General features: G+C 40.9%; 1 protein-coding gene across 7 annotated transcripts in view; it reads right to left on the reverse strand.

Annotated features, from left to right (window-relative positions):
- Nucleotides 1-12,377, reverse strand: part of nrxn2b (neurexin 2b) — a 634,570-nt gene that overhangs the window by 18,571 nt on the left and 603,622 nt on the right. For 5 of the 7 annotated variants that reach the window (XM_072375804.1, XM_072375805.1, XM_072375807.1 and 2 more), the window contains one exon: nucleotides 9,425-9,514. The exons of the other annotated variants lie outside the window; for them this stretch is intronic. In XM_072375804.1, the coding sequence (XP_072231905.1) occupies nucleotides 9,425-9,514 (90 nt within the window). The remainder of the gene's footprint in view (nucleotides 1-9,424; nucleotides 9,515-12,377) is intronic. 7 annotated transcript variants of the gene reach the window in all.

The raw sequence follows: 12,377 nt of genomic DNA on the forward strand, positions 1-12,377 counted from the left end.
ATCAGCCAGGAAAACACAGGAGAATAACCACACTTTTTTACAACAAGAGGTTAACTTTAAACATCAAGAGTGCTTCCCAAGTGCTTCCCAAGCACTCGGGAAGCCACAGAAATAGTCATACCCATCACCTCATACCCACCACCTTCCCAATGTACATAAACATTTAAAAGTCAGCCCAGAGGGTCTCCCATTTCATACAGTTAGTTTTGACTCTTTACATGTTGTGAAGTTGAGGACACATATAATCACCTTTATTCCTGGATTCTATTTACCAAACAGCTCAACCTCCTCCACAAAAAACTCAACTTGCCCTGCGTGTGAGCAGTGAGTCAGCAGTCGATCTGTTCTGTTTACTCCGCAGGTGTCAAGTGTATTGATGTCAGAGCTGCATTCAGAGCCAGTGACACAAACAGATTGACAATTTGCAGTATTGACAATCTCCTCATTGATATGATGCTGTGTAAGGGGGGGGTGGGGGGTGGTTAATAATACCCCAGAAAGTCAGTGCACATTGTCAGTCATTGCATATCGTCACATTTTTCGCACACAGCATTCAAGCAGCCGTTTGGTGACCTATTTAAAGTCATCTGGTAACTAGGAAAATTGTAGAAAGATGAGCCTATAGCGCAGGAGTGCACTGTGGCGGCCGCTTCCATTTTTCTCCCACATGAAGGCAAAAAAAAAAAAGGAGAAAGGTGCCCTCTAGACGAGATGAAGGGAAATCAGCGTTTGTTTTTGTATCCGTCTGGTAAGGATGAGACTCTAACGGGGGCTGATGAAGTTATTGTTTCAGGGTCTGCCAGGTCAAATCAAAAGTGACATGCGATTTTAGAGCCAATTTTGGTGGAGGGCATGAACGTAGAAAGGGTAGAAGGATGGGGCGGTGGAAAAGCAAGCCTCTGCATGACAAGCGATCGCAGCGCCTAATACGAGAGAGCTGGATCTGACAGTGCTGCAGAAGAGCCGTGCGCGCATGTATATAATGACTTTTGAAATATGTCAGTGATGGCTGGCCTTTTCAAGCAGTGTGTATGTGCCCAGCATTTATTTACATGTGCCTCTTTGTGTATGCGTGTGATAACCAGCAGTGCATTGAGGCTTGTACATTGATGAAGGTCTGTTGGAACAATTCAGCAGGAATGGGTGGCTGCTGCTCGTCTCCCCAGAGCTCTTAAGGTGATAGGTGTTTAATGGACAACAGCTTGTGGATGGGACCCGGTGGGCGGGGGTGGGGGGTGATAGCGTTGTATGGCAGACAGCCTGCCTCTTATTATAACAGGCATTGGGAGCCATACACAAAGCCGTAATTAACTGCGTTGCAGAGACCAGGGTGTTCAGGCTCTGCAACGATCCACTGCAGATACTGAGACTGATACATCTATCCTGTGTATCTAACCTGTTTAAAACAGCATGTTCATACATGTAAAAATGCTAGCCATGCTGCTAATGTGGCTAAAAATGTATGTTATGGTAAAGCTATTGTCTGACAGTACCAGATGCTTTAATCAAACACTAAGATCCAGTTTCACCTGTTCCACCCCTGTGGCATCTCTGTTAGTGGATAGTTCATTTGCTGTGTTTTGTTTCTGTTGCAACAGATTTGGTAGATTTGCAGTTAAGAATTTTAGAATAGATTAAGAATCATTAGAATCAGTTTGACTTTTTTTTTATTTCTGATTTGACGTATTCAAATCTCACCTTTGCTTGGTAATGAGTTCAAATAAACTATTTCAGAATTCTACTGGCTGTCTTATCTTTTGATCCTAAGGTTTGTTTATTCTGACCTCTCAATTTGAGGATATTCAACAGGCAAAGGTTGACAAAATAAATTGTGTAGGGCTTATGGAGTGAGTAAAGTAAGTTCAGAGATTTGCATGGCAACATGCTATGTGTTACAGTTGTTGACCATAGTTGCTTATGAACATGTTGAAGGCCTGAAAACTTTGTTGTACTGTAGTGTGAACTTGGACTGTTAAACCGGTTTTCAGCTTTTTAATTTTCCAGTTTCTGCAGCTAACTGTTCTTCCTTCATCATCATAGAAGTGCTTATTTCCTACCAGAACTTGGGACTGTCAGCTTGAATAGCAGAGGAAAAATTACATGAAAAAGAAACTGATTTATTTGTGCGAGGAATTAAGCTGAAATGCAGCAACATCACACATCTGTAAACTCACCAGCTCAGAGAATTAGATTTATTATTATTGCGATCATTATCATTAGATTAAAGGGCCAAGTTAACAATATTTGACTGTTGTTATTACAGGACTGCGTGTACAGATATTCTACAAGAGGTACTTCTCATTGTAGATGCATTTTTTGAAGAGCCAGCAGTGGAGGTCAGAGGACCGAGCACCTATTCTGTAGAAGTAACTGCAGGGATGCTTGGTGGATTCATTTTGTGCAAACACATAAACCGACACACCACAGCAGCAGTCGGATTGAGTCTCTCTCCTGTTCGTTTGACGTGCTCATGCTGCCCTAATACGTGGGCTGAATCCTCGGCAGGACTTACCTGCTGTGAGGATGGAAGTTGCACAATTTAACAATGTTGATTACTTAGTCCGCAGCTGGAAAGTAACCAAAGTATTCAATGTCTCTAATGTGCGTTTGTGATTTCAGATCTAAGCACTTTGCTTCAGTGAAAAGCTCTGTTTGCCCCTTTAGTACAGTTGTATATTATACAATACATAGAACAGAATATATTATACATTATTATCTAGATATAATTTCCCTTTGGGATAAATAAAGTTTTTATCAAAAATGTTATTTGAGAGCAGAGAACGCTGCTCGGTTCCTTATGATTTTGAGACTTTAGTGTATTTACTTATTGATGATTTCAATTGTTTGTGCTGTGGGTGAATGGTCAATGTCGCATTTTTTGTGATATGACAAACGCAGAACATATATTTCTTAACGCAAACTTTAATAAGTTGATCAGTTTAAGCACTGGGGGCAGGGGAGCATAAGGAATGATAGCCTTGCAATTACCATGAAGGAATGAGATACGCTCCGACTTTGATTTACTCATCAAATTATTGCAGTAATGACCCCTGAATATCACAATATACTGTACAGTCGGAGAGAGTCTCTATTTTTACATTTTTAATGTACAGTGGAATGCAGTGTGCAGGGCCCCTCTTTATAACTGGCAGATAATCAATGTAACGGCAGGTGAATTCTCTCCTTCTGTCCATCTTTACACTAGCCTGTCGTTTTCTTGTGTCTTCCATGTCTCTAAAACAGGATATATACACTTTGATATTCATGAAAAATCGATCTCAAGTAAATCAAAATTATAAGGTTATTAAAAAAATGTTCTCTCTCAACTTGCAATAGAACAGTTCCACTGTAACCTACCTAATGCTTGAGAAAGAAATATGACACAGAGAGAAGGTTGAATGGATACTGAGAACAAGGGTCAGAAGTGTGGGAGAATGACAAAGAGAACAGAGCGTGAGCGTGCATGAGGATGGAATTTCAAAGGAGACAGAGCAAGGGCATGTGGAGTTGGGGGTGAACAAAAGAAATGCCACTGTTAAAGACATATGAGGAAAAATGTAAAGAGGATGTTGAAGGAAGTGAGATAGAAGGCAGACAGAAGAGAAGACAAGAAGATATGGAAGGTGGTCCCTTCTTGGTGAGTCACTTCGAGCTTCCTACCTACATTTTCAAGTGCAGTCATCTAATTACAAGGTTAATTTAGTGGTAATGGTGGGTTTTTATAATTGGTACTGTTCCTACTTTAAGGTCATTGCTTCCTGCTGTATGCATCGCTGGTTCCCTGTTGTTTGACCAGAGGACGTGCAGATGGAGGAAAGCATCCCAAAATAACCTGCTCAGTGGTGTGAAAACAGTATTTCTGAAGATATAAGACTGAGTATAAATTTTACTTTTCGGTTTACTGGAAAAAAAAAATTCAATTAAGTAATTCAATGTTTGCTACATCTAAATATATTGTTCAAGGTTATTGTGGGAACCCTGGCAACACAAAAAGGATGCCAACGGAACAAGAAACAAAGTAAAACTATTAAAAAATATTAAAACGTGGTTTCTTCTTTCTTTGTTACCTGGTTTGAACTGAATCATGTATTTTTCTTTTTAAAAAGTTAGATTTTATGTTGAAAGTTTCTCTGTTTGGTCAGTCACTAATCTGCCCACGTGAAAGGCATGACTCATACTTTTTTTCCCAATGCATCGCATTATCTGAAAATTAAAACGCTTTAGTCAGTTTGGTACAAGTTGCACTACTTAAGCCTGATGTAGAGAATGAATGCCATTCTATTTAGATAATGTCTGTGACCAAAAGTAAACTGCCCTAAAAGCTGCCAGTTACAGGAGTAACAGCATATTTCTAGCTGTATCTTTGCATTGATGTGCCATCCTCTTCAATTTTTTTCTTTTTTTTTTTTAAACTGAGAGCGAAATGGCTTGTCTCGGGTGAGCTGTGGTCGGTAATTACCAGCTGAGTCGAGCCAAACCAGAGAGTGGGTTGGGCTTGGGCCACGCTCGGCTTGCTAATGTACAGATTGCTTGTCAGAGGCTGCAGAATAATGGCTGTATGTCTGCTACAATCCCCAGAATGTACTGTTGGTACAGAGGAGGTGAGGGAACGGCAGCTTGGTGCTAATCTGGAGGTGGTGATTGCTAGAGGGAGGGTGAGGGGAAGGGGGTGTGGGGTAACGGATGATCTAAGCGTATTTGAGGGGATGTGAAAGGGGCTGCAGCTCAAGAGAGAGGTATCTCTCACCCACCACTGACATTATTATACTTCTCTCATCCTCGTTCCACTCCTGTTATCTCACAGGGAGGAGGGCTGCCATATGGTAGCAAGGCACTTCTATCTGAAATGTCTTCTCTTTGCAGAGTTGCAGGGTGGGAGGGATGGCCCAGAATTCACCTCTGTCAACACACTGCTTTTGTGACACTTAGAACAGAAAGTTGGACCACATTCGCGCAGAGTCTTTATGGGTTTGTGCTCACAAATCTTTCATGCTTCTGCTGAATTTCTTGTGTCAGAATCAACAAACAAGAACTCCCCCATTTCCATTTCATCCTTTAAAGAAGAAAAAACAGAGTATGGAGCGGGAGAGTCGAAAAAGCAAAGCACAAGGGGGGTGGGGTGGGATGCTGAAAAAGTCGATTATGAAGTGTGCTCAAGTTATCTCCTCGGCACAAGGCTCTCTTTGGTAATTAAGAATGTTTTGCTTTTTTACTTCTCAAAAGCGGGGCTGTTTTGAGTAGAACTAAGAATTAATTGTGTTTGACTATGGAGATGAGCAGCCAAATGTGGACTCAAAACCTCGGAAGGCAGTGTTGGAGCCCCGAGGTCCTTCAAGGAAGCAGGTGTGCAGAGATTGTGGTGGAGAGGTCTCAGGAGAAAGTAGATAGCATTTATTCAGATAGGCTCTATATCTTATCCTATATCTGTGTATAGATCTTAAACATAAGATACTGTAGGGAGACACAAAGAGATTTCGTAGTGGTTTGCTTGTGATGAGTCTTTTGTCTTTTTATTCTCTCTAGCTGTGAACGTGCTGTTTTGGGGACATTTCATGGTAGGGGGCCATGAAATAACTGAGAAGAGTAATTTCTTTCCAGTCACAGACATGTTTTCTTACTGCCACTTCTCCACTCATGAGCAATCATTTTTTAATTCAGTTTCATTCAGTTTCTCCCTATCTCTTTCAAATAGAGCTACAATAGTGCAGAGAGATCAAATGAGAAGACAAGATAACTCAGCAGGAGGCAAAGTGCTTCACAGAGCAGCTGAAAGATTGACTCAAAGGGATCCGCTCTATAGACTTGACTGTGGTGAGATGTGGAAGAGTCTCTGAAATGAAGCAGGCTTCATGAATAGTACATCTGGACCAATGCCTGGCTTGGAGATTTGATTTGGACTCTGGCCGCACACCAACAGGGAAGGCTTGATTGCTTTCGATTAGGGACTGGGGGAGCTAACACAAGACCATTACACACTGAACATTAAACCTGGTTCAGCCTGCTTTTAGGCCACAGAGACCTGGTGTGCTGGTACTTCTCTCCTTCTCTCTTGTAGCTCAACACAGAACTTGATCATCAGACTGCTGTAGTGCTCTTTGGGGATCGACTCGAGGAAGATGTAAAGCTCACATTCTTTTGAGAGCTTTTTTTTTTGCCTTTATGCTTTTCGCCTCTATGAGACATCAATGAAGATCAATTCGTGCTGCCTATTTGTAATCTTTATTTTCTTTTGGAGTTGAAGTCCTCGAGGGATAAGGAAACTGCAACACATTATTGTTGCTTCCTGAGAAAGGGAATACTTCAGTTTAAGGGAATGGTTTCTATATTTTTTTATTGGAGGCTGACGGTCAAAAAAAAATAGAGAGGGTCAAAGGAGAATGTGGGTTGGCAAAGGTAGATAGAAAGGAGAAAGCCTTGAATGATAGAGCCATCGCAAGGAAAAGGGGACGCATCTTAGTAAGGTTTGTGTCGGATAGAGCTGTTGAAAACTTTTGGGACTTTGGATTTTTTCCCCTCCATTGGGTCTCTGTAATTGCTGCCGTTTTGAATTTAGTCAGCAGGCACAGAGTGGGCTGGAGATGCTCACTCTGATCTGCCTCACACACAGTATGGGAGATTGGATAAGGGCTTCAGAATGAGATCTGGGGAGACAGTGCAGCTCTCCTCGAGGACGCTGCTGGCTCCAGTGACTTTCATTAAAACGTGATGTGACCAAAATACTGATTTGTGAGAGTGAGTGTGAGAGATTAGCAATCCTATATAGCAACTGCCTGCACCAGAGTGTAATAGCACAAGTCCTAAAACTCCACTGTACTGTAGTAGCACCTAAAAGATTTGACAGGTGTGGAGTTTAATTAAAGTTTAAAAAGTTGATAGATGCTTGATGAGGTGACCCGCAGGGCTGATTGTTTTCTGCACGGTGTAGCAGGTGAAGACCCTCTGGAGCATTCATTTAAGAAAGGCTTGATACCAAGAGCCCACACTGGCAACACAGCCTGGACCATTACTGGACATCTGTGACAGGATGAATGATCGAGGCTGTTTGCCACACATAACACCCTCATTCACATACACCAGTCAGCCTGCTTAACACATAACATACACAAAAGTACACACCACAATCATTTCCTCGGAAGTGAAAACAATAAATGTTAAAGGGACCTTCATCTTTTTTTTTAAACACATTTTGTTACCATGATCCAAAGCTGGTGTGTTGAATTTGGAGGTTGAGCCATTTGCTTAATTTTAACCCTCTGAGTTTCTGCTTTGCATGGAGGGAGGACATCGGGAGACATCGTCATCTGGAGATTTATTTCTTTTAGTAAGGGTTAGAATAAAGTTAGCTTTTTGTTTAGTTTTGTCGTTTGCCGCAACCTGTACAAGTTCTTCCAAATAACGACGTCCAGGTTCGATCCCATTCCAAAGTTAAACAATATTTATAACAAGGTTATAACTGAGGGCTCTCTGAATTTGTCACCAGCAGGGCAATGCTGGAAAAGTGAGCCGAATCATCTTAGTTGACGGCCATGGAAGATTTGGAGTCTTGAGAGGAACCCTCAGTGGTTAGTGTGGGTGGAGTTTGATTTGCTGTTAGGTGGTTAGATTCTGCTTAGAACTTTCTTAGATTTGACTTCTATCCACTTACTAATCACAGCAGCAAACAGCTTTAACCCTTTGAGCTCGAAGATGTCCCCTAATCCCTCTTATTAGCGTCTGAACTAATGAGCAAACAGCGTCTTAGAAATACTCCTAAACCACTCTGCCTCTTTAGTCCATGATGCTTGCAAGACATTTCATAAATGAACCCAGTCACATTAACAAATCGGCAACCTTCAACTTGAAAAAATAAATAAAAATACACCCTGATCAAAGCATTCGCTTGAAGTTTGATGGTGTGTATTTGTTTATTTCCCCTGTCTAATTCCTCTCAATGTTCTCATCAAAATGACTGGATGCAGACTCATTTCAAACTGTAGAAGAAAGAGAATAATATATTCAGTGTCAAGCTCATTCTCTTTAGAATTTCATAGCATGCCCAAAATCATTTCATAAGTGGGTAAAGTCATTTTTTATTGATCCACTTTTTCATTCAACTTTCATCTCCCAAGCCTTTTTAATTCTGATTTGTGTCCTAACTACCCTCAGCAATAGTGCATTCACCAACGCACCGCGGGAGAGCGAAGAAGTCAGTTTATAGGAGCTGGATAGGAGTGCAATAATTGTTTTGTTTCCATGAAATAAATATGCCTACACTTCATTTATCTTGTTTGTCTGCTGCATGAATATTTGATTTTTCTCTCTGAGACAGATTTTGCATGTGTTCACAGTACCGTAACAAAACAGACCCTAAAGGTTATTGGCTTGAAAGGCTTAATTCATGATAATCTTACTATATCTCTGAGGCCAGCAGAAAGCCAATGCAGACATAGCTGTAAAGTTTCAGAGACAAACTGCATGAGAATGATTCTCCTGGAGTTCTCGGTATGGGTTGTATTCTGCCACACTAAATGGTATCTGCTCTTGCTACCAGCATCTTCCGAAACGTGAGCGTTATTGTGAATCTGTCAAACTTATTCGCTTGCTCTCATTTTTAAAGAATCAACCACCTTCAGCAGCACAAACACCCGGCACAAGACAGACAAAAGGGTAGGACATTCGGCACTCAAAGGGTTAAAGAATCGTCATTTGATGGGACCACATTCAGAACTTATGGTGCTAATAATGCATAATGTAAGGCTGCTAAATGGCGCCCACATGCTGCATTGAATGCAAATTTTTCACACATTTATTGCAAAACCCTTCAACGGTCCCTTTAACTTTTTTCTTGAATAGTCAGTGACAATCATAGTTTCTCTTATTTTGGTTATTGTTTTAATGAGTAATTAAAGATAGTCAATAAATATTCACATTCAGTCAACAAGACACAGGAAAAAAGCAGTAGGCTGTTTACATGTGTTCAGGTTATTGGGAGTTATGTTAGATTATTTGGGGGTTAAGTGTTTGAAGAGATGCAGCTCCAGTTTGAGGTGCTTTGGGTTAGGTCCCCTAGATATGAGCAATGCTTGAGAAAAAATTTTACTACTTAAGATTAAATATTGTAATCTTTGGGGATGCCAATATGGCACTTAACAGCTTCAGCTTGTAAAAAAATATACGTGATGAATAGCAGCATATCTTAAAAGAATTCCTCATGTCCAGTTTGGTTCACCACCAATGGAAGAATAACCCAGAGGATTTCGTTAAAAATGAATCAGTCTGTCACTGTAAGGCTCATTAAATCTGCATTGGTTTATAGGGGACCTGTAGTTCTATTTAAGTCAAATCATATATGCCCCTGCTGCGTGGCACTGCACCTCCTCCAGAGTGGTGGTTAGAGGGAGGTTAGGCGGTTAGATCATTAGTGGAGTTAAATGGATTTTATTACCTTTGTCGAGTAGCCACTCGTCAACTACCCGACCAAGTCGGTATGGGATTCTTTGTCTAGCAATAGCCAGGCGGTCATTATCAAAGTTCCCTTTAAGAAATTCGGAGAAGACAAATTAAGAAAGGTTACAAGAAAATCTGGAAGTTGAAAGGTTAGAGGTTAGAAGGGCAACATGGAAAATGTTTAGCAGTTTATGTACTTTAAATCAGCTTTAGTTAGGACAGGAAGAACTTGATGTGTTTTTGGCTGGTTTGTTTGGTTAGACAAGTTAACAGTATTCTAGTTACATTGAGTTTAAGTGATTTTTAAAAAAAAAAATTACAAACATGTTAAACAGATTTATGAATGATTTAGATATAGAATGATTACATTTGTCGAACTTATGATAGCTGTCTGCAAAGTGAAAACATTCGATAAGCAGTTACAAAGATAGTAGCATTGCACACAGAATGAGGAGTCAACAAGAATACAACATTAAGAGCCAATAAAGTAGAAAAATAGACGTCTTAGGGTCAGCAGTAAAACATTGTTATTTCACAGAAGCATGAGATAATCACACAGCACGTTAACACTTCTCATGGTTGTTCTTAAGGAAGACATATTTTAGTTCCCATTGCAAATAAAGAGTTGCTAATTAGCAAGTCATCACCTTGAAAATTCAACAACAGCGTGGCATTGTGCCCCTGGAGCACCACTTTACTTTGATACCGACTCCTCTTCTTCACCTGATGCAAATAGGATTAAGTGAATCTGTCAGCCGTCTGTTTTTCTTTTTTTTAATTCCTTATGTTTAATTGAACACTTCTCAGTGGCGCTTGGCAATTAGCATCAATTCATCAACGTGTGAAAGAAGTTTCATCACTGCTGCGCCAACTTATTATCCTTCAGTTCACTTCAATCAACCTCAGGGTCATGTTGCGTACATCTCCAGCACTGTCAATAGAGGCAAAGCTGGAATTAGGAGAGATGAGGGGCTGATGGTGACCAGGCTGGGGGTTTGATGAAGTCTGATGTGGCGCCAATGTCAGAGGATTAATTATTGAGTTATTGTCTATGTCAAAAAGCAATCTTTGCAGATTATAGGTTAAAAATCAGAGAGCTATGCTGAGACAGCAACTCCTAAAAGTGGGATCAGGGAACCGAACGTGGTTTTCTTGAGCTTGACATCGTTCACAAAAAACTGGAACTTTCTATGACCACTGTAATAGACCAACAACTAAGCCATTTTCAACATGTTTGACAGAGAAATTGAAGATTGGAGTCTAAGGGGGGTTGTGACATCAAATCTTTAAGCGACACTGATGAAAATATCTGCAGAGAGACCAAGAGACGGAGGGAGAGAGTGGGTTCAGTGTCTCAACAGCAAAGCTCTAAAGTATATATCCTGCACTGCCCCCCCAACCTGCTCTGTGATGCTGCAGAGAACTAAAATAGACCGCCTCTCAGTTCTGCAGTACCTGCCTTCGCTCCCCAGGGGTCTCTCTACCCACGCCTGCCTGTGCAAAACCGGCTTAAAGACGGCAGAAGAAACGCTTGCACACGTATGTGTGGGTATTTTATATGAAGACCCCCAGCTGTTTGTGCATGAAGAAGAGGGGCACCTATAAGAAGATAACAAGAATGTAGTAGTAAAGAAAAGCAATGGAAAGGCGAAAGGTTGGAATAGGTGATAGTTGGCAGTTGTAGGGAGAAAACTATTGAGGACAAGCACAAAAACATCTAAGGTAGTAAGCTTCTATGTGGCATATGATTCTGTGTCACTGTGACTCTCTTTGTTCATCTGCGTGAGAAAAGACAGATGCAGGCTAACAGAAATTACTGATAGGGAATATCATAGATATTTAATGTTTCTGTTATATATCATTGACTGTCATAGTGTTTTTTAGCCAATTCCTCAATTAACCCTACAGGGAGTCTGGGAAAATCTGAAAGGCAGAGTCAGTATTTGTTCAGTTTTCCACTCATTTTATTGACTTGAAAGCCTCTGTAATGAACCTGTCTTTCTGAATTCACATTTCAATTGTGACCTGCCTGTGATAACAGATCATTTTATTCTGAAACACAATTTGTTCTAAACGACAAAAAAACTGTCAAGCAGTAATTGCAACAATTTTCACATTGCACTTCTGAAAGCCAGGTACTGCTCGGCTTTCTGGAAAGACAGTGCAGCAATTACAGCACTAATAAAAGCCTGCTTTAGTAATGACATGGGCACTCTTCTGCAATCACTAAATTAGAGAGGGAGAAACAGATGCTGCTGGTAGCAGAGAGTGCAGAGCGAGATACCAGAGGGGTGTGGCGGGGATGGTGGGGGTTGCAGAGAAAAGGCGATCAATATGAAAACAGAGCAAAAGGAAAATAGAAGGAGTAGCCCTTCGTAAAATGAATCAATCCCGTCTGTGTGTGTATGTTCTTTTCCAACTGCTGCATCTGCTGTGTTGTCCTCAAATCCTGACAAGCCACTTCGAGTTACTTAAACCAACATACAACCCATTTTATCACCCTCTAGTGGCAGGTGGCAGACACTACACACAGAAATTACCTCCAAAATGGTATTTCTCTCCTCTGAACATTTTTTTCTTTTTTCTTTTTTCTTGTTTCCAACCTTCCTTCCTTAATCGATTTTCCTTGTCTTATTCACTTATTCTTTCCTTCATGCTTGCTCCTTTCCTTCTTCCCTGCTTGTCCCTCCCATGTTCTCAAACAATCCTTCATCCACGCTTCATTCTGCCCTTTCTCTCACCCTCCTGCCAAAACGCATTTTATTCTCTTTTTGGTCAAAAACTGCAATACCCCATTCTCTCCATCCTTCTAGTCTTCCACTTCCGTCCGTCTCCATTAATTCTTCCATCCTTTATTCATTATGCCCCACATTCCCCCTCTTCCGTCTTCCAGTCTCCTTGGTTTTGGTACTTTTTCCTGTCTCACTCTCCCTCACACGTCTCTCGCTTGA

The sequence above is a fragment of the Leuresthes tenuis genome, unplaced genomic scaffold (genome assembly GCF_036924035.1).
Source record: "Leuresthes tenuis unplaced genomic scaffold, fLeuTen1.0.hap1 SCAF_22, whole genome shotgun sequence".
In the NCBI taxonomy this organism is placed as follows: domain Eukaryota; kingdom Metazoa; phylum Chordata; class Actinopteri; order Atheriniformes; family Atherinopsidae; genus Leuresthes; species Leuresthes tenuis.